We start from the raw sequence: 23,123 nt of genomic DNA, 5'->3' as shown, positions 1-23,123 counted from the left end.
TCTCTTCTCTTTATCTCTCTCGTTCTCTCGCTCATCTCTCTCTGTCTCTCTCTCGTTTATCTCTTTTCGCTCTTTTTTTTCTCTCTCTCTCTCTCTCTCTCTCTCTCTCTTTGTCTATATCTTTTCATCCATTTTTTCATATTCCTTTTTCTCTTCTCTTTCTCTCTCACACTCATCACTCATCACTCTTCTCTCTCTATCTGTTTGTCTATCTGTCTCTTACTCTCTCTCTGTGTCTCTCACTCATCTATCTCTTCTCTCATCTCTTTTCTCTCTCTGTCTCTTTCGCTCATCTCTCTTCTCTTTATCTCTCTCGTTCATCTCTCTTCTCTTTATCTTTCTCTTTATCTCTCTCGTTCATCTCTCTTATCTTTATGTCTCTCTCGCTCATCTCTCTTCTCTCTATCTCTCTCTGTCTCTCTCGTCCATCTCTCTTTTCTCTATGTCTCTTTTCTGTCTCTTACTCTCACTCTCTTTCTCTTTTTCTCTCTCTCTCTCTCTCTCTCTCTCTCCCACTGTGTTTGCGTTGCTCACTCTCTCACTCCAGTCTTCTCTATTTACTGAGCTCCCTCTCGATTTATCGATCCACTACAAGAAAATGCACTTTTAGCGACCACTTTGTCTCTCTCTCGCTCATCACTCTGTCTCTCTTTCTCATCTATCTCTCTTTCACTCATTTCTCTCTCTCACCACCCATCTCCTTTACCACCTTCACCACTACTGCAAACGTCATTCCACTACCACCACTATTTCCACCGTTGCTACTTCACATTTACGACTACCATTACTACTACTATCGCCACCACTCCACTACCACCACTACTGTCACTACTACTACCATTACTTCTCTTTCACCCCTGCCACTCCATTTATACTACCACTACCACAACTTCACCACTAATCTCTTTCGCCATCACCGTTACCACCACCATCATCTCTTATCCACCACCTTCACCACTACTGCCGCTCATTTTCATCTACCACAAAAAATTAGTTTATGATTTTTAGTAATAAAAAAAATAGGCCGTAGAAAAATATTTTTATTGACTACAAAAAATTAACTTTTATTTTGGTGGAAAATATCTTTCATTAAAATATATATTACCCATACTTCTACGAAATAAAAAATAATAATATTTTTTTTCATTAAAATAAAAATGAAACAAATAAATTTTCAATCTTAGTAACTAAAAAAAAATTTTAAAAATTCATTAACTACAAAAAAATATATATTTTAACAAAAAATAAATTTATTTATTTATTTATATTTTTTATTTTTATTTTTCATTCCCGCCTCTTTATTTTTTTACATTCCCGCTTCCCCCTTTATTTTTTTCCCACCCCCTCCCCCAACAAAAAAAATCCTCAATCTCAAACCCAAAAAATCCCTAATCTTTTCGTCCCTCTCTCTCTCTCTCTCTCTCTCTCTCTCTCGATCGATCGATCGACGGCGAGCGGCGGCAAACGACAGAGAGCGGCAGACAACGAGCGAGCGGCGGCGGATGACTGAGAGCAACAAACGAGGCTGCTGTGTGAATGGAAAGGGCTCCAGAGTGCAGGAGCAGCAGCAGCGTCGTCGTCGTCGTCGGAGCAGCGTCGTCGTCATCGGAGGAGCAGCGTTGGCTTCCTCTTCCGCCACCTCAACATCTCAAAGGAAGTCCCAAATACAGAGGGAAGAGATCCCACTTGGTCAATATCAATATCAGTAAGTAACTATAGCTAGACATTTCTGTTTTGCTTGAGACGAGTGAAATGGTCAAACCCAAAGCTGATAAGGTATTATGTTCAGCACATGAGTTTAAGGCTTGAAGTGGTGATACTTAGCTTTCTGGCTGCTGAATTTGTCGCAATAAATGTACTTAGATGAGAAGTTGCTGTCTCTGTAGGAGTTTAAGAGAATTTGGGATTTTAAGAGAGAGAAGAACGGACAAATAAATGGTGACCTAGACCCTTGGGACGAAGCATACTTCACAAGGTTGATGAAGTCTTCTGCTTACAGCTTGGACTCCTTGGTAAGCAACATGCTTATGTTTTCTGTTTTCTCACAGTCCACATAATTCTAGTGGATTTTGTGGTCGACCGATGACTTTAGGCAATTCTAAGGTTTTTCCTATGTTTAGAAGATTTCTGGGTTGTGATTGTTGAATAATTTATTTTATACTTTAGATTCAGAAATTGCAATGATTGTCCTTGATTTTTTTTTGCAGGTTGTAGCATCATATTTTCCTTTGACACAATGTATAGAGGGTTTGAAGGTGTTGGTTGAGTTATTATTTGGTGTGACATTTCGTAGTATCCCTCTTGCCCCTAGGGAGTCATGGCATACAGATGTGCTTAAAATGTCCCTTTATCACCCCGAAGAGGTACATATAAGACTTCCTTTTAAAAGTTATAGTGCTTTAATCATTTAAGAAACTACTGAGGTATAAATGAAAAGGTTATAAGTAAAATGTTTGTGGCTGGTATATAGGAAAGGAGATTTGTTAATTTAGTGAACCAAATTAATTCCTTGAAGATTTGTTGAGATATTTGGAATTAATTTTGTATGAAATGAATTTAGTGCATAAGTTTCTACCTTCAAACTTAATGTTGAGCATGGTATGATGGAGCTTTCTACCACCATGATAGTGGAATGGCTCAGTTTATTTCCCATAGGCCTTCATAGACAATCTAGTTCACATTTCGGCTTGCAAATCCATGTGAAATGTCCAGTTAGAATTAATAGTCTACAAGAATTTTCCAAAAAAGTAAACTGCTGTTAATTGTGGATGATGTTTAAAATCAAGCCATTTGCTTCTTTTTTTTTTTTTTTCTTTTACATAATAAGAAAACTGGGTTCATTATGCTTATGATTATATTGAGGTGAGCTAAATTAGTGTTGCTTCTCTTTTTTCTTCTGATATTTATAACATAGTAGAAATTCATAGAGTGTAACTGCCACAATTAAAGAAATACATAATTAATTGTAATCAAAAGACCAACAGCTAATCAATAAACTAATTATTTTATTCATAATTTTTTTTTTAATAAAAAGAGACTTTGTAAACAAACAAGTGGGTTTCTGGAGAAGAATCGTGATTTATTACACTTGGATACCATTCAACTATTATCTTCTTGCAAATGCCACCTTCCTCAGGTATTTGCATCGTCTTTGCTTGCTCAATCTGAGAAGCCTGTTGTTGGTGCACTATATAAATCAGGTGGAGCAGACTCCCAAAAGTTAAGTGTTGTAGCAAAATTTAAGGTACATTCACTTTCTAGAGTTTTGTTTGTCCCAAAGACTGATCATGGAATTTCACATTGTCGCCATTTATGCTAATTAGAATAGCATGAATGTCTGAGAGGCATTATGTGACATTTAGGGCACTTAAATTTTATTTCTTCTTTTATTTTTTTGCTTTCTGTGCGTATGTTTTTTGATTTGCAATTGAAGTAGCAAAACAAAGAAAAGGGTGTCTGGGCCATTTACATGGATAGTAATTTTCTTTAACAACCCATTCTATCAAATTAAAGAGGCACAACATGACTTATTCGAGGACATAAAATTTTTAAATACAAGATAGCGAATCAGAAATGTCACCAAGTAATGAGAGTATTAGTAGCATGGACACTTCTAGGGAGGACCTGTTTCCATTTTGACAACAGTTTTTAGAGTCTCTAATAAGACCTATGTGGTGAATCTCTTAGCATGACAAAGGTTTGACTTTCTTGGGAATGCAACCCACCACCCCAAATATATTTTGAAACATTTCTAAGAGGTGTACATTATGTATGGCATTTGTGGGATTTCGTCTTTCATATTTTGCATTTGTATGTAGAATTTTTAGATATTTATTTACATCACATTTTTCTTACATTATATGCATCAAAAGTATATGAATAGTAATATGATTTGGTGTCCTTATCGTGTGCATGTCCTAGTTTCTTAGGAGTTGCTGTGTTAGCATATTTGTGATGTTGTGTTTGTCCCATGTGTGCGCTACATTGATGAGAGAAAAACAGATAGTATTCCTAAGTTGTACTATAGTGGGTACCAATCCTGCATGGCTAAGACTTTTGGTTTCAACTCTTGTTAAGAATGCTTCAAGAATCGAAAGTGGTGTTAACTCAAAGGCATCATAAACCATAAAAGGAACTTTTTGGACAAAAGCTTAAGCAGTGGCAAGGATGGATTTGAACTTCTTAGGTGAACTTCAATCATATTGAAAGCGATATTTTACTGAAGTTTAAAGTAGTGGTGACTGATGAACCACTTATGGGGTGTATTGTTAATTAAGATCATGTACAAATTGATTACAGAGGTTTGGCCCATGTTTCTATGACTAGTCTTATTTATGATCCAGATGTAGATTCCAAAATGTAGGAATATTTCTTTATAGAATGTGAAATATGAATATTTTTCTATGTACATAAGAGTTGGAGGTTACATATGTTGTAGCCTTGAAATAAATAATCATCAAATTTGTGTCTTAAATTTGGGGTGACTCTTGGTTTTTCATATGCACATGGGTTTGTGTCTGATACAAATGATGGATTAGAAAATTGTAGAAAATTTAGGGCCAATTGTTCGAATATCAAGATCTGGCATTCAAGATGAGTTAGCTTCTTTAATTTGATTCATGTTGTTTGCTGATATTTAGGGCCAATTGTTCCAATTAATGCAACGTTTAGAGAGTACAACACCACATTCCATTCGTTGTATCAAACCCAACAACGTTCAATCTCCTGGAATGTATGAACAAGAACTTGTGCTGCAGCAACTAAGATGCTGCGGGGTCCTAGAAGTTGTTCGAATATCAAGATCTGGCTTTCCTACCAGGATGACTCATCAAAAGTTTGCCAGAAGGTAAAGAAATATGGTGTCATTTTATTTAATTTTTTTAGTTCTATTGACATGCTAAAAATTGTGTAATAAATTCTCAAGCATTTGATTTTTCTTGTCTCAATGATCCTTTTATTTTTATTTTTATAATGCCATCTTTTCATGTATCCTGCATTAGGTATGGTTTTCTTTTACTGGACAATGTTGCATCGCAAGACCACTAAGTGTTTCAGTTGCAATTCTTCATCAGTTCAATATTCTGCCTGAGATGTATCAAGTTGGCTACACAAAATTGTTTTTCCGCACTGGCCAGGTAAGATGTACACTTTCAATTGACTCTGCAATCTAGTTTATTCAATAAAGATGCAAATATTTAGTTAATCCTACTAAGGCCTTCATCCTAGCAGGGTAAAAGTTGAAAATTTTCTGTACATATGGACGGGTTGGCCCAAATTGAGTAAAAACAGCTTGAGTTGAGCTGCCTTTTTGCATAACTATAGTCAGTAGTAGCTTGATGATAAAATAGATATCACACCTTCAAAAATATCCAAATGGATACGTTGCAAAATATTGGTATTTGCTTTGGAAGACCATAGAAAAATATATAAATATCAAAGTAAAAAATCAATGAAAAAGGATATATTCAGGTCTTGAACGTACAGATATATTGCAAATTTCATGGATTGAATTTTGATTTTTTTTTTCTGATTTTTTAGATAACCAAATAAAAGTTTTAAAATTTTTTAAAAATTGAAGTCAGAATTTAAGAATCAAACATGGTGATTAGTTTTTGTTACAGTATTAAAATTTATAATTTTTTTTGTATTTGATGTTATAGTAGTTAAATTTTTATTTTTGTATTTGATTGAGATGTTTAATTATCCATCTGGGATTTGATGACTAACAAAAAAAATGTTATATTTGATGCTATAGTAGTTAAATTTTCAGAAAAGATTGGTAGCTCTAATCTGTGGCTCGAAAAATGGCTCAAATTTTATATGCACTCACATATCTTTCTACACCTCCATTGTTCATCTCAGTTTGCCTTTCACATATCTTTAATGCTATGAAATTGTACTTTGTAGTTCTAATTTAAGCTCATTTACTTGACCATGTTAGTCTCATTTATAGGGGCTGCTATGGTTTTCCATGGGTTTTAATACTTTATTGCAAGCCAGTAATGGAAATTTCAATTTTTCATTTTTTTCAGTGACAGGACAAAATATTATTTGTTGGCATCCTTTGTTCTACACATAAAGCATAGTGAGTCCAAGGATTCCACTATAAGCCCAAGAATTTTGCTGTCTGGTCCTGCAGGTGAACAAGACCATCTCCTTGTCCTAGAACATTTTACGATCTCTCTTACTCAAAATAAGTTTGAGTCTATGAGTGGAGAGGTTTTTGAGTGATTTTTACCCAAATTTAAATTTGATATAGGTTTCAGTCAAGGGTTGGAGATGCCATTTTATCACTGTGTATTCTATATTTAATTTTCGTTTTGAGACTGAATAGTTATTGTTTGTCTTTTATTTGTAAATATTTTAGATTCATCATGATATGACAGCTCATTTATCTCACTATTTTGTATATACGGGCCATAATTTGTATCTAACGGGAAATCAACTAAGGAGTGACTGTAGTGATGTCCCGATCATACAAGCATTGCAGAGAGGTGTTAGAGTATTTGAGCTGGATATCTAGCCGAGTTCCACAAAAGATAATGTCAATGTTCTTCATGGAAGGCAATGGTGCTAATTTGCAAATGGTAGTCAATTCTAATATGGGAATTTTGAACCCCCCAAGTTATACTTTAGGATTATATCTCTATGTGACTTTGTATATGATGGTATCTAGAACATTTTTTTACAAATGTGCAATTACCAGTATGTGTATACCCAAGGAGCTGAGTTGTTTTTCTTCTTTCTAAGGAAACTCTGGCCAACCTCCCAAGCGTTTAGAAGAGTTTCTAGGAGCTCAAATGGAGAAGATGATGAAGAATGGTCACTGGTATCTGAAATGCACTCAAGGTATTTGCACAATTAACATTCAATTGCATTTCTTTTGTAGAACATTAAATATTTGAGATTGGTAGAGCCTCTTAAACTAAGTTGTTGGTTATAGTAAAATTTCTGTTGAATTTGCAATTTATGTGGGTAAAGTGACATTTTATTTTTACTCGCTTCATGTCATGCTAGAGGTATTTAATGTTAAGACATTTGAAGGGGTGTGATCAGTTGGACTTTATCTTTTGTGAGACTAGAACAATCTCTACAAATAGTTAGTTTATTCATATGCTTCTAGCGGTTTCTGAATTAATTTGTGTTTTCATTTTTCAGGTTAGAAATTTCTTGGAGAGATGCAAAATATGGTCAAAGAATTCAAGAACTTAATTTTTCAAGTTTTTTCGTTTTTTAATATATGTAAGCACAGTGTAAAACTTTTTATTTAATCCCTCTATATATAATTTTGAACATATTTAATTTTCATTTATGAAATATATGACGTTATTTCATTCAATATGTGATTGTGATTCAAAGTATATTATATAGTGTGTATTACATTATTGAAATGCGCGTACAAAAATAATATTGATTATTCTTCAAATATGTCAAATTCTTTTTTTTATTGTAGATTTTATTAGTTATTAATCACACTTAAAAGATGTGATATAAATATTATTAATCACACTTAAAAGATGTGATGAAATCATTTTTAATGACACTTAAAAAGTGTGATTAAAAATGACCCCTTTTAATCACACTCCCAAAGACCACACATGTGATTTAAATGTTTTTAATCACACTTAAAAGGTGTGATCTAAATATTTTTAATCACACTTAAAAGATGTGATCTAAATGTTTTTAATCACACTTAAAAGATGTGATGTAAATATTATTAATCACACTTAAAAGATGTGATGAAATCATTTTTAATGACACTTAAAAAGTGTGATTAAAAATGACCCATTTTAATCACACTCTCAAAGACCACATTTTAATAAAACTTAAAAGGTGTGATTAAAACACATACATCACACAAAAAAAGTGTGATCTTTATCTGTATTTGTAGTAGTGAAACATTTCTAAAATTCCCAAATAGTTAAATAAAAAGACTAACCTCGCTGAATTAAAATCAATTACAACCGTAGAAACATAATCATGGTATGATAACACAGCCTCCCAATTAAACATAAGAGATTCACCCTTTTCCATAACACATACAATGTACACGCTAATATCAAAATAACATTTCTATTACAACTCTCAAACATCGATAAAAAGGTTCGAATACTTCTCACAGACTTTAGCCTCACGTTCCCAAGTCGCCTCCTCAACCCCGTGGTGTCTCCACAACATTTTCACCAAGGAACAAATACGAACAAAAGATACACACACATTTGGAGAGTATGCCGTTACTGACAAGGAATATTCTGACAATGGACGTCAGCGAGCACATGCCGTTACTGCGACGAAATCTTCCATAAGTTGACGTCATCGTGCGTAAGCAAAACACGCAAAAAGGAAATAAAACACAAATGCAGGGATACGGGGTTTCGAACCCTCGACCTTAGGCTCAACCTCTCCATCCTTAGACGCTGAACCAGACCACTTAACCATGTCACTCTTGTGACAAAAATAGTCGAATAAATGTATATAACGCGTAAATATACAATATAGATACATATATGTATACAAATTTCCCGCTTCTCTCTCTTCGTTCAAAAACTGCGTCTGACACGCGGCCTTGCTTTTGCGTCAGTTGGCCGACAAAAGCAGACCTCCTCGATTTGTAAGCTCGCCTCGGCTCTCTCTCCCTCTTGTCTTCTTCTCTTATGCATTCTTCTGAATCAATATCTTCCCTCTTCTACTTATTCACTCATTTCTCCTTCTTCTTCATCATTCTCTTCCATCTCCTTCTTCTTCATCACTCTGTTCTGTTCTTTTTCCTCAGTGAGAGAAAAAGAGACTGAACGGAGGAGAAAAATTGTCCTAAAACTCAGTCTATTCTCTGCTATTTCTCTGACTCTCCTTTCTTTCTTTTTACATCTCTCACCACACATGGCCTCATCTCACCCCTTCACGCTCTTTTCGGACCTCAATGATCCAAGCTCTCATGGACCAAGTGCCCCTGCTCCTACCCTTCCTAACCTTCCTGGACCGAGTGCCCCTGCTCCCATTCTTTTTAACTTTACCATGATGTCAATTGAGCAAATCATAGCTGCTCAATTTGACATTGAGGCCAACCACTTCACACTGAGCTCTTGCATGGAAATAGTGCTTGCGGTTACCAAATTATCTCACCGGCTGCAGAATAGGACCAGTGAAGTACAATAGTTAAACTCCCAACTTTTTCTGCTCCAGCGCATGTATAAAGATGCACGAGCAGAGATTTGCGCCCTAAAGGCGGAAAACAAGGAGTTGAAACGAAAGACCACCGTCATGACCCGATTCGGAGCACCTTCATACTTCGCCTTTGACAACCAGCAGGGAGTCAACTCTCTCGGCTATCCTGCACGCACTGAGGCAGAGCATTCAAGGGTCTCCCAAGGCGACAAAAAAAGGAAGAGCTCGGCGGGAGAGTCGAGTAAGTGAAGTCGGCATGTGGCTATTATCAAAACAAGATCTCTCTTTTTTTCTTTTTTTTTTTCTTTTTTTTTTTTTTTTGTGCCTCTGTAATCGGGGATGTCATCCCTTGATTTCAATAAAATTAGTTTTTTTTTTTTTTTCTAGTGCACTAATTTACTTATTATCCATCCAAAGTGATTATCTCCAGACTTTTAACCAATGAGAACACCCTTCCTCTAAAGCCATAAATCAATGATATATTTTGTAATTGCAACCGTCACATGACAACTAACTCATCTCAATATTAAAATGAATTCATACTCAGTTACCCAATTGAATAAAACTAACACAAACAATGACTCCAAATATTTCATCCCATGAGAACCTCCATCCGTCCCCTAGTACAATCATATTCTTCCATGAAGTATTCTGAAAACAAAATTCACTGATCACCTTAGCCTCAACTACTTCACTTGAACAAGAAGAAACACCAACCTTTACGAAACATAATGTAATCATGCCAAACACACTACTCAAAACTTCTCAGCCACAACTGTAGTTGCCCAACCAAACAATTTCTGTATTATTTTTACCTATGCACTCCATTTCTTTCACTCGACGAACCAACTAATAGTTTACGTAAACTTGTCTACATCCACCCATACAATTTCACTCCAACATAGAATTTACCAAAACGCTCTCACAATGCACTTCGAGTCCACACAGAATTCATTAAGACTAGATATACATTCTAACAATACTAAGGTACTCCCTACAAATACTCATAGTTGTAGTGACTTTGAAATCTCCTTTGAAGTCTCTAGTCAGCTCGCTTCTACCCAAATTCTAAAAGATATAACCACAAGCTATGATACCACTCATTCAGCTTTTAGTGGCTCCTTAGGATCTCCCACCAAAAATATCCGAATTGGTCCGGAAGAACTCCGTTTTTAGAAAGAGTGGTCCTGTCTCTGTAACTGGGGCAGTTGGGGCCTGTGCTAGGTTCTTAGCCCTCAGTATGTTCAGTACCCCTACTATCTCTCGTGCCAAAGCACCCATGGCCTATTGCCTAACTGGCTCAGCTACATTTGCCTGCCCTATTCCCTCCTCCTGCCCCGGAATCTCATCTGGTATTAGCATCTCGTGCCTCCTAGGCCTACCATACCTACCACTTCCCCTTTTGCGTCCTGACATCCTAATAAAGGTAACACTCAAGATTGGCACTGTCACAATTGTGCTGAAGCTAACTCACTCACGTCCTAAGATAATGGACAATTGTTAATTCATTCCACATAAGCACATAGTCACATACGCATTTACAGATTTTCTTTCTAGATAATGATTGTCCCATGACGTTGCTAGAGTTCTAATCAGAAATAGCAGTGATCAAGTGCTCTTCTTACTGGACTTCCAGAAACTCACAGACCCAATCCACATCTCATAAATCAAACCCCATACCCATATAATCACATAAGCATGTTATCACATAGCACTTTATCATACAGATATCTCTATCAAACGAGATAAACCCACTGTAGTACTAACCACTCCCCACATACCCAAAGTATTCGAACCCGGTACGCTCTGATACCAAGTTGTAACGCCCTCAAAATAATACATAATCCCATCATTTAATAGTTCTATATACATGATAGATAAATCACATTTCCATACCTACATCAGAGTTAATATTACACAAGGGGTATTTCATATAAGTTCCAAACTGTTTACAACATAATAAAGTGTCCTACGGGCTTACATCTTTCCAAGTACTAACTTAGTTACAAAAAAAAGAGTACTAACTCTTTTCATATAAAGCCCTCGGCTTGAATTTACATTTAACATCAAAATGAATCCACAAAATGGAGTCTCCAACTCCTAAACCATCCAAGCTAAGACCTTAGAGGCGGCATGTCACCTATACCTGAAAATGGTGTCCCAAGAAGGGTGAGCCAAAGCCCAGTCAAGATATGCTAAACCAAATATGAAAAATAACTAAAACATTAGCATTCGACAAATGATTAACACTTGTAAACCAACTTACACCTTTTTCACAGCCCAACAACAATTATATCCCTATCTTAATCCACTTCCATTCATTTACCCAAATCAATTCATAGACATGGTTCATTATCTATACTAACAATTTAAATGAGACTACAACTCATTTCATTAATACTTCAATTATCAACAATTTAAAACGAGACTAAAGCTCATATTATCAATACTTCAATCATCAATGTTATTCAAAAGTATTAAGATTTCGGGGCTTTCACCCTGGACACTCCGGCCAACTTAATTATCAATAGAGTCCATCCCCCATCTCCTCCCAAACAATGGAGTCCATCCCCTATCTCCTCCCAAACATTGGAGTACATCCGCTATCTCATCCCAAACAAAGAATACATATACAATGTATTTAAACACATTATCATATACAATGATCAATTATAGCACATATTCAATGTGTTAATCCAACCGTCAGATTCAATGACATAATTTAGTTGATTAGTTTCAATTTACCTAATCATCATGCAATTCTACAACAATTATGGCTATCCTCCACAGATAGCCCAAAACAATTATCACTAAACAGGTAAATAAATCTATCAACAGATAAATTATTACATCTTCCATAAGTGAGTGATTTATCAATCCAACTACACCATTCAATTACATTTCCACCCAATTTCATCATTTCCAATCCAATTATATATTTCCATAATTAATTTTATTATTTTGACAAATAATTCATTTAATCCCAATTAGGCATTTTTCCCTCTTTCTCAAATAACAACCTCAAGGCTCAATTTCAGCAATTATACACAAATAACCCCATTTCAAAACCCCATATTCACAATAGAGTCCAAAACTGAAAAACCTCTCTTTTATAATTTCAAATCAACCCTAACTTTTCCAAAACTCCCAAACACCACCATCTATACGAAATAACCAACATTTATGTCAAAATTCATAGAAAGGAGCAGATTATCCCTACCTCAAGCCAAGAAGCTTTCAAATTTTTCGGCAACAAAAATTAATTTTTTTCTTGGAGCCAAATGATGCCTTTTCGGCCCTCTACGTTTTGATCTTAAGCACTTCAATTTACAACCTCAGCAGAACCCTCCTCTTCTTTTGTCATTATGCTTCCTTGTCGGCAAAGGAATATTTGGGTCCAAAATTCCACCACCAATCATGGTCCCATTCTGAAAATTGAAGGGATAGACTTGCTTTCCAAATTTGTGATCTCAATCACTCTTCCAAGCAATGTTCTTCCTGTTGACCTTCAACTCCTCTATCTCATGCGAAAAACTATACGTATCATTGAACAAACTCCATGCAATTAAACCACAAGGGCAATTGGGAGATCACTGTTGGACTCTTCCGATTTATAGGAACCTGTGCCATTGTACTTTAATCCATATAAGAGCTGATGATCACTTCTACTTTTGACATACCGTCGGTGGTTCTGGTAGTAGTTATCGAGCTGGTAGTAGATGTAAGTTGGGACCTTCATGTCTTTGGGAACCTTCGAGAACCGAGAACAATTTTTTTTTTTGGAATTGAGCTATCTTTAATATGTGCCACCTTATTGCTTGTAAATGGCTCCGGTACACAATCAGTATCATATCTGTCCACAATTTCCACAACACTATGTGAAGCGTGAAGAGAAACAAGACCAACAGGAATAAAAATGACACCCATCCAAAAAATGTCGTAATGACCCATGCTAGAGTTAGGACAGGTTTAAAAGCTGGGAGACTTTGTTGGGTAAATTGATATAAAGCGTTTGATTGACGAGCTGGAATTGAATGAGTTTCTATGCGAACTGCTGAGCTACTTCCTCCATCCATATCTATCAAATTCAAGTCTTGGACACACAATCCTTCAGGGCCACTGATTTTGTAATCACATTTGAGCGAGATCCATAAGGCAAAAAATGTATGCACCAGAACTCTATGGATTGAAGTGGTGTTCCTGGCAACACTTTCTTGCTGAGTGGGAATGTTTCAACCATGTGTGTTTAATGGCCAACAAAAAAAAAATAAATATTACATCTACATGCTGTCTTTTTTTTTTTTTCAGTGCCACTAACTCAACATCATGATGTTGTTGAGAAATTTCTAAAGCATCAGCTAAGTGGTGGGTCCTATTTCTTTTTTTTTTTTTTTTTTTTGGTCATTACAACAGTTTTACAAGATGTCAAGCAGATCATTGCTTTTATTTCAAGAGGTTTGACAAAAGTTATACTATTTTGCTCTTATATGTTGATGATATGCTTATCGCGGGATCCAGCATTGAAGAGATAAAAAGATTAAAGAAACTTTTGTCCAACCAATTTGAGATGAAGGATCTTGGAGTTGCAAACACAATCCTTGGTATGAGGATTCACAGGGACAAGGCAAATGGTACTTTGAAGTTGTCACAGGGGGAGTATGTCAAGAAAGTTCTTAAAAGGTTTAGCATGGATGGTGCAAAACCAATGAGCACTCCATTAGCTAGCCACTTCAGACTTACCAAAGAGCAGTCTCTGAAGACCGAAGAAGAGTATGCTTATATGGAACGTGTTCTATATGCTTCAGTTATTGGTAGCATAATGTATGCTATGGTTTGTACTAGACCAGACATTGCACATGCAGTGGGAGTGGTTGGTAGGTACATGAGTAATCCAGGCAAGCAGCATTAAGAGGCAGTGAAGTGGATCCTTAGATACTTGAGTGGTACTACAGACATGGCACTTTGTTTAAGACGAACAGGCATCGGGTTACATGGTTATGTTGATGCAGACTTGGCTGGTAATATGGATAACATAAAGAGTACCACTGGTTATGCTTAGACATTAGGTGGTATAGCAGTGAGTTGGATTTCACAATTACAGAAGATCGTGGTTCTTTCTACAATGAAGGTTGAGTATGTTGCTATTACTGAAGCTGGGAAGGAGATAACTTGGCTACATAATTTCCTAACAGAGTTGGGTAAAACGCAAGAGATGAGTATTTTGCATAATGATAGTTAGAGTGCTATTCATCTTGCAAAGAATCCTGCTTTTGATTCTAGGAAGAAACACATTCAGCTGTGATACCATTTCATTCATTCACTTGTAGATGATGGAGTCTTGTCTCCTGAGAAGATCCAAGGCAGTAAAAATCCAGCAGATATGTTGACCAAGACAGTCACTATTGACAAACTGAAGTTATGTGCAACTTCAGTTGGCCTTCAAGATTGATGAAGGACAATCGAGTTGTTGCGGCGTTCCTCTATGTGATGAAGATGATAGAGAGCTTGTGTTATCAGGTTCCAAGTGGGAGATTGTTGGGTCGGTTGGCCCTGATAATTACTGTTCACCTTTTGGGTACTTTCGTAATTCCCATGTGCTTCCATGTAACCCTAATTCTATACTTATAAATAGATGAGAGAGCACCTCTTTTAGGTTAAATGAGAGTTGTATTTTTCTGATCATAGTGAAAAACCATAGTAGTCGTGGACGTAGCCCTATTCTGGGTAAACCATGTAAATCCTTGTGTTCTTGTGTGTGTGATTTGTTTGATTCGATTTTCTTCTTTGTTTGTTATTTCGTGTCTCACCGACCTTGGTTAGGAATGGTCAATTTCCTAACAGTGTGTGTGTGTGTGTGATAGAGACATAATAGAGAGCCAAAAGTGTGTGTCAACAGAGTGTGTATCGGGCGCCAAAGTTAATTCATTTCCCTCTAAAAAAGAATATTCAACCTTTAGCGACTATACTTTTTTTTTGTCGCCAAATAATAATGAAAAATGACTAAATGTTTTGTAGCCAAAGATTAAGTAATAGCGAGTAATATATTGGTAGCCAAAAGTATCGTTTAGCTATTATTTTTCTTTTTTCGTTGGCAAAAATTGAATATATGGCGACTAAATTTTTTAGTCACCAAAAGGTCTAAAAATGTCCCTATTATTTGGCGACTAAACTACCTTTTTATCGGCAAATAATTGTATACGGCGACTAAACCTAGAATTAGTAGCCTAAAATATAGACTTTTGGCAACTAATATTATTTAAGTTGCCTATTACTATATATTTAGTGACTAAATTTTTTTTTAGTCGCCAAGAAACAATATATCTCGACTAAAATGACATGGTAGCTAAACCGACAACCTTTGGTGACTAAAAAAAATTAGTCGCCAAAAGGTACATTTTTGGCAACTAAATTTGTTTTGTTCACCAAAAGTGTAATTTGTTGCAGTGACATCTCTTGTCATTATAATATCATAATACAGTTACAAGAGATAAATAACACAACATCAACCTTCATGCATTTTCCATATATTCATCATCATTTTTAGCATTTGGTCTTTCCAAAACAACAATAAGAAGCTATTCCTCAAGCTTCCCAAATCAATAATTTCTTATTTTCTCATGAAATTTATTCATTTGATGCAATTATAGAAATTTTTCCATCATTTACTCACATAACAAATTATCAAGCATCAATTTCACAATATCTCAATTTTTTTTCTCAAAATTCCCAAATTCTAGGGTTTTTACCAAAATAAGGTTTTTGTTCCATTTTTGAAAAGATTTTTCCAAAACAACTCATATTCTTAAAAGTTTTGGGAAATATAGATAAAATCAACTTCTAACATCATCTAGGGTTCAACAGCCCAAATTCATAACACAAACATGTAATAAATGCTTCAAACAAGCATAATCTTGTAAAAACATATATATAACTCAAAGATTATCCCTACCTCAAGCTTGGGAGATGAGGAGGAAGAAAACCCTAGAACTCAACGTTGACAAAAACTCGATCCAATCGATCATGAGCGTAGCCCTCGTCGCTCTCTTCAATTTGATGTAAAAGCTCCCTCAAACTCTTGAAGGTTTAAGCTAAATTTTAGAGAGAAGTTGGATTTGGGTGTGTTTGTAGAGAGAAGGGAGAGAAAATATGAGTATAGAGAGACAGAAGTGAAAATCTGTATGTCACGTTTTTTGCATTAGTTTTGAGGAAAAAAAGCATGAATTTCGAGACAGACGCGTCGAAATCTGCACGAGCGATTTCAATTCCGCATGAGCAGAATTTCCAATCTGCACAATCGAATTTTTTTGCCTCACGGGTGGTTTGCTCCAGAGAGCTACCCAGAAAATCCACCCAAAATCTGCTCGAGCAGTTTTTTGCCCAGAAAACTCTGAACAGCCTGAAAAACTTTGTGAGGATCCGCTCGAGCGGTTGCCAAATCTCCATGAGCGGTTTTTCCCAAAAGCTTAGAATTTATTTTGCAACCCAAGACAAGTTCTAATGCCCAAAACTCAAAATTTTCAACCCGAAAAAATTACGAAAGGTTAAATAAGAGTAGAAAGAAATCTCAACAGCCCAATATGATAAACAAAACACTGGAAGTGATGCACACTACCTTACTACACAATACTATTTAAGTCCAAGACCCGAGACATCGCCAAAAAAAAAAAAAATAGATTCAAGAAATAGTTTTGGGTTTGAATTTTGAGTTTTTTTTTTTTGGTTACATCGGAAGGAAAACTACAAACAAAGGGCTAAGCCCGTTCACTAGATAATCCAATCATGTCCCTCACTAGCAAGCCTCTAATTTCAACTGGCAGTTCATTCACCACCAACATGTCTTCAGGTTGTTCTACTCCAAGTTTGGCTATAGCGTTCGCACATAAGTTTCCTTTTTTCCAAATGTGTTGAGTTGTGCATTCATATCCTCTGAGTAGAATTTTGCATCATCCACCAAATTTCTGAAGGGGCAGTTGTCTACAATTTCTTCCTCCATTAGCTTCACAACTTGGGTTGCATTCATTTCTATCAATACATTGTATAGGCCCTTTTGTAAAATAACAGTGAGGCCTTTATACAATGCCCACAGCTCCGCTTTGAGGCTTGTTCCCATTTGCATTCTGCCATAGTAGCCGCTCACCCAAGCTCTTCTTTCATCACGAAGTAGCCCTCCAAAGCCTCCTTCTCCTCCAGCTTTTCTGCACCCATCCGTATTCAACCTGATCCTACCTGCAGGAGGTAAACACCAATGGATAAGTGTATAGGATGGTCTAGGATTAAGGATTAAGTTGAGGAAAGCTTGGTGGATATTTGTATAGTAATCTAAAATGAACTTGACACTTTCTTGGTAATTGGTAATTTTGACATAAAAAACAAAAGAATTTCTATTTTTCCAAATTTTCCATAAAGCCACAATAAACACAGTGTACCAAGAGATGTCTTTACTAAAATGTTTATTGTTTCTAGCATTACACTTGAGCCAATCCATCCAATGTTTCCTCACCATGTCCAAATACCAATTTCTGCCAAAAGTAGCAATCAACACTTCCTTAGCTTTATAACAATCCCTGAACAGATGGTTAATGTCCTCAGACCCACTGCAATATGGGCATGTAGGATCATTCGTAAGGCCCCTTTTCATTCTCATATGATTAGTAAGCAACTTTTCATGGAGTACAGTCCATAGGAAAGCTTTATGTTTTTGTGGGAGCCTAAGCTTCCATACCTTGGTCCAATCTTCATCTATATCAAGATTTCCTTGGATAAGTTCATAGGCAGATGAAACCGTAAACACCCTATCAGGGGCACCTTTCCACATAGGAGTATCTATGTTGGAACTACCAGGAGGAGCAATATTCAGAATTAAAGAAGCAATAGGAGATGGAAATGTGCTGTGAACACATTGTTCATCCCAATTTCCATCATCTCCCATTAAATTTCTAACCTTAACACACCTGTGCTCAACACTGGAACTGCTAAGATTAGTCCTGGGAACAGATTCTTCAAAGGATATGCCGCCATATCACCAATCTTTCCACACATCAATAGTCTTGCCATCACCCACAAACCAATTAATACTTTTTCTAAGAATGCTTTTGGTACTCATGATACCTCTCCAAAGATGAGAGGCTTGCCTTCCTTTAGGCCAATCCTGCAATGAAGTATTCTTAAGATATTTGTTCCTAGGAACCTCACACCACATGCCTTCCTGTCTGCTGACCATATTCCAGCCCAACTTAGAAAGTAGGGCCAAATTTTGGTCTCTGGCTTTTTTATACCAAGCCGCCCATTCTTTTTCATTTTGCACACTACATCCCAATTAACAAGGTGCACTTTTTCCTTTCTAGGGTGTCACCCTAAAGGAAATTACAATTCAACTTATCAATTTCATTGCTTACCTTTTTAGAAACCAACATTGTATGCATAGTGTAAGAATGAATAGCAGAGCTCACTGATTGAATCAGTGTGGCTCTACATGCCAAAGATAACACATTAGCTTTCCACCCAGCCAATCTTCTTTGCATTTTGCCAAGGATATCATTAAAATGTCTCGTGCTAACCCTCCTATGAATTAGAGGAGCACCCAAATATTTCCCTAATTCTGTAGTAAGAGGAATGCCACATTTGTTCCTCAAATCTCTGGCTTTTCTTTTTTCAATGTTAGGAGAAACATACATCTTGGACTTGTGGGAATTAATTTTACAGAGATGTCACAAAATTCATCCATAACCTGCATTATAGTGTTATAATTTGACATAGTGGCCTACCCAAATAACATGAGATCATCAGCAAAGAATAAGTATGTGATACTAGGTCCACCTCTAGTGATCTCAACCCTTTTCCAAAGCTTGTTCTCAGCTTTGAAGCTAATCATATTGGAAAGCCTCTCCATACACAACACAAAGAGGTAAGAAGAAAGAGGATTCCCTTTCTGCAACCCTATTTGAGGTTTAAACTCTTGAAGAGGTTCATTATCCCAAATAATAGCTGTGCTAACACTAGTAACACAACACATGATGTCAATAAGGTTAACATCAAATTCAAATTTAGAGGGTTTGTTTAAAGAAATCCCATGAAATGTTATCATAAGCTTTTTCCATATCAATTTTTAAAATCATACCTCCCTTTTTGCCCTTTTTGTGATTCAAAGTGTGGATGATCTCTTGGGAAATTATTATGTTGTCACTGGTGCTTCTGCCAAGGATAAAGCTACATTGATTAGGTCTAAAAATGTTGTTCAAAAAGGGTTTAATCCTGCTTACAATGATTTTAGAAATAATTTTGTAAGACACATTGCAAAGGCTGATGGGTATAAGTTGTTTAATACTCTCAAGGTTGTCAATTTTGGGTATCAAAGCAACAAGAGTTTTGTTAATATCAAAGGGAATATGGTTGTTAACAAAATAGACTTTCACAAAGTTACAAACAAAGGGTCCAATGATGGACTAGTAAAAATGGTAAAATACTGTTTGAAACCCATCCCTCCCAAGGGCCTTAAAAGCATTAATACTCTTCACAGTCCTCCAAACCTCCTCATTAGTAATACTTTTAGTAAGTTTAGAGTTGTTCTCCTAAGTCACCTTGCAAACTGGTGGTAAGCTGGAAATTTTTTTTATTCCTCTCACCTTGAGTGATCCAGTTAGATCTAGATTATTGAAACCACATAAGCTCTTCTTGGTAAAGGACTTTATTATATTGATTGTTAAGATCCAATTCAAGAGTATGGAGATTATGAGAATAGTTGTTAGCCTGAGATTTTTGAATGCCTTCTATCCACCCAAGTAACCACCTCTTCCTTCTAAAGATATTGCCAAAGACCTCTTTATTCCAGACACTAGCTTCTTGAGCTAGTTTTTGGAGGTTGCTCCTTAGGGAGACATGGTTCTTGGTCCAACTATTATCAATTGCATTTATGAAATCCTCATGAGTTATCGAAGCCGTCATGAATTTAAAGGGTTTACAAATGGGTTTAAAGGGAAACTTACCTTGAGTAAACACCATCATAAGGGAGTGATCTGAGTAGGTGCGAGGTAGATTTTGAACAGCTCCATCTGGGAAACTGGTTCTCCACTCTGTATTGCACAAAACTCTATCCAACCTTACCAAAGTATTTGCCCAACCTTTTTTATTGTTAGACCAAGTCGGTCTTGGACCTGTACACCCCAAATCCATAAGTTTGCAATTATCAACCCTTTCATTGAATTTTCTACCCCTCGTATGGTCTTGACTTAGTTTTTGGTTCTAGTTTCCTTGTAGGCTTCGTTTTTCATTAGGTGTGGTGAAGTCATTAAAGTCACCATCAACTAACCAAGGTTCAGTCATATTACGAGCAACTTCCTCCAATTGATCCCATAAATTGTCTCTCAGATTGCTATTTAGACTTACATACACAGCTGAGAGTAGCTAGTCTGGGTAGTCCTGCCTAGAGATTATTGCAGTGATTTGCTAGGAGCTGGCTTCCACCACTCTAACATTAACTATGTCTGGGTTCCAAAGCATCCAAATACCCCCACTTCAACCTATTGGATCTACATGGGTTGATGCTGTAAAGCCCATACCATTGAAGAAAAATCTCATAGCCTTGAACTCAACTTTAGTTGCCATAAGGACAACCAGTTTTGGTTTATGGATCTGAACTAATTCCCTCATATTCCTTTAAAACGTTTTGTTCCCTTCTCCTTTGCAATTCCAGGTTAACAAATCCATAAATGGTATAGCTTGTTGGGGTAGAGGTACTTGGCTATCTATTGCTAGGTAGCCTCTTATGGCTTTGAAATTGTCTTCCATCGACTTCAGTGGTGTCATTGAGAGGTAGTGCATGTCCTGGTTTGCATCCACCCACCTCCATGGTTGAAGCCTTAGCTTTACTTCCTCGTTCCACCATTTTGAGGTGATGAGGTGAAACATTTCTTTCCCTGGGGATAGACACACCAATACTCTGTTCTGGTGAAGTATGTACTTCTCCGTAAGGTAGTTCTCTCCTTCCTCCTCCATTTTTATTTGGTGGAACTCTGAATATAGGTCTGGAACTGCCTATTCTTGGATAAGAATAAGTGAAATGCTGACTGGGGTTGGTTGGTTGAGTGGATGGCTAGTTTATGGTGATAAATATATGATTTTTACTACTCAGAGGATTTGATGTCTCACTTTTCCCCATTACTGCTTCTTGATCTCGTATCATCATGTCAGTACCACCTTTATTTCCCATTCGGACTTCCTCTCCTTTCTTTTTAGTAGCCATGCCAAGGCTAGTTGTTTCATTCCTTTTTGCTGATGCTCTAGCCTTGTACTGAAAGCCCCCGTCTACTTGGGCTTTTTCTTTCCCTTTTTCCTTGCTTAATTGGGCTTTGGGGCCTTTTCGTTCCTCTTCCTCTCGTAACATCTCAAATCTATTAGTCTGTTGAGAAGTATCACCTCTGTGAACATTTAGGCCTCTTGATTTTCTTATTTGGCTTAGAACAGTCATCCATGGCCCATAATTCCTTGGGCCTAGCTCATCTTTATGTTCTTTCCTCCTTGGGTTTGGCCCAAAACTGACTTGACTTTTATTTATCTGGCTTCCATCTCCATTCATTGCCTGACCTTCTTAGAACGTCGATGAAGTAGGTTTATCACTGCATGCTTCTCTTCGGTGACCAATCCTGCCACAAGAAAAACATAATGAGTACTGTAAATGTTCATATTCAACTCCATAAATGTGTTTACCTATAGAAAAATGAGAAATTAGAGGCTTTCTGAGGTCCATCTCTATGCAAACTTGTGCATATTTGCCTCTCGCTACCATGGCTGTACTAATGTCGATCTTGAGCGTAACTCCAATAACTTTTGCGATGTGGTAAAGGATTTTCTCATTGTAGTACTCAATAGGGAGATTAGGAAATCTCACCCATATCGACGTAGTATCCTCTTCCGCTTTATCCGATTTGATATCTTCCTGCCATTTCCTCACTGTTACATAATGATCCATCACTATCCACGGTCCTCCAATGTATACTTTGGTGTAGTCATCAGCCATGTCAAACTTAACAATGAAAAACCCATTACCAATATCTAGGGCTTCAAAGTCTGCTTGTAACCCCGAAATCTTTGTCATCTTGGTCATGAACAGTTTGTACCCTATGGTTTTCCCTAGTAATCTCACGATCAAACACTTTTTCCATGGCTCATACACTTTCTTTAGGAGTCTTGATGGTATCTTTACTTTGGGTATCCCATCTCTGGCCTCATCCATTACCTCATCCTCTTTCTCAAACCTCTGATCAGTAGTTGCATCCTCCTTGTCTGAAGAGATCTCTTCAACATCGAAATCAGAATTTTTTTTCATTGCGATTTTCGTTGAATCTTGAACGGAGGAGTGCTTGCTTGAAGGATCTTGTTGATTCTTTGTTTACCTCCATGATTTCCATTTGGACTTTGGTTGAATCTTCACCTATTGGGTTGGATGTGTCCTCCTTCGATTGTTCCTTATAGTGAGTGAGGTTTTGCACATCCCTTGTTTCTTTCTCCACCGATTGACTTTCAGTCATGGTATCATCATTTGGCTGCTCTGTTGCACTTTTAATCTTCTTCTTGCTGCGGTTTAGGAGATCAATCTCCTTCGTTGAGCAACCATCATCTCGTCGTTCTTCAGATCAGAGAGCTTCATTAACGGTCATTTTCTAGAGAGAGAAAAAGTCTATTTTGAATTTTGAGTTTTAAGTCTTAATTTTTTAATGTAATGTAGTCTCATGCGAAGTAGCTACCAACGTGTCATTTTTTCATACAAAAGATGACTTTGGGAGTACACTAAGAAAAACTACACATGTTAGGGGTCAAAGTGAGAAAAAATATTTTAAAAGTCAAAGTAAAAAAATCATGAAATTTAAGGGGCAAAGTATAATTTGTCCATTTTTATGTCAACGTAGTAGGTGGCACATGGCGCCATGTGGTTGTCAACATGGCCTTTTCCGTCTACAATTGAA

The 23,123-nt window shown here is 36.6% G+C and overlaps 2 protein-coding genes and 1 pseudogene across 2 annotated transcripts; 1 reads left to right on the top strand and 2 right to left on the bottom strand.

Annotated features, from left to right (window-relative positions):
- Positions 1 to 1,520: 1,520 nt before the first annotated feature.
- LOC145804532 (myosin-1-like) lies at positions 1,521 to 6,451 on the top strand. The gene is made up of 6 exons (XM_082898771.1): positions 1,521 to 1,705; positions 1,887 to 2,012; positions 2,208 to 2,363; positions 4,641 to 4,846; positions 5,001 to 5,135; positions 6,033 to 6,451. The coding sequence occupies exons 2-5, from the start codon at positions 1,980 to 1,982 to the stop codon at positions 5,044 to 5,046; spliced, it is 441 nt and encodes a 146-aa protein (XP_082754897.1). The 5' UTR covers positions 1,521 to 1,705; positions 1,887 to 1,979; the 3' UTR covers positions 5,047 to 5,135; positions 6,033 to 6,451.
- A 6,049-nt stretch (positions 6,452 to 12,500) lies between these two features.
- On the bottom strand, positions 12,501 to 13,294 carry LOC145803613 (putative ALA-interacting subunit 2 pseudogene; annotated as a pseudogene).
- Positions 13,295 to 18,184: 4,890 nt separating this feature from the next.
- Positions 18,185 to 18,839, bottom strand: LOC145803612 (uncharacterized). Its single transcript, XM_082896930.1, has 2 exons — positions 18,561 to 18,839; positions 18,185 to 18,313 (listed from the first exon to the last, which is right to left on the bottom strand). Exons 1-2 carry the CDS (start codon positions 18,837 to 18,839, stop codon positions 18,185 to 18,187), a joined length of 408 nt encoding a protein of 135 aa, XP_082753056.1.
- Positions 18,840 to 23,123: the final 4,284 nt, after the last annotated feature.

The sequence above is a fragment of the Camellia sinensis genome, chromosome 12 (assembly GCF_055761805.1).
Source record: "Camellia sinensis isolate YWXY chromosome 12, ASM5576180v1, whole genome shotgun sequence".
Lineage (NCBI taxonomy): Eukaryota > Viridiplantae > Streptophyta > Magnoliopsida > Ericales > Theaceae > Camellia > Camellia sinensis.
This window is presented reverse-complemented; position numbering and strand designations above follow the sequence as displayed.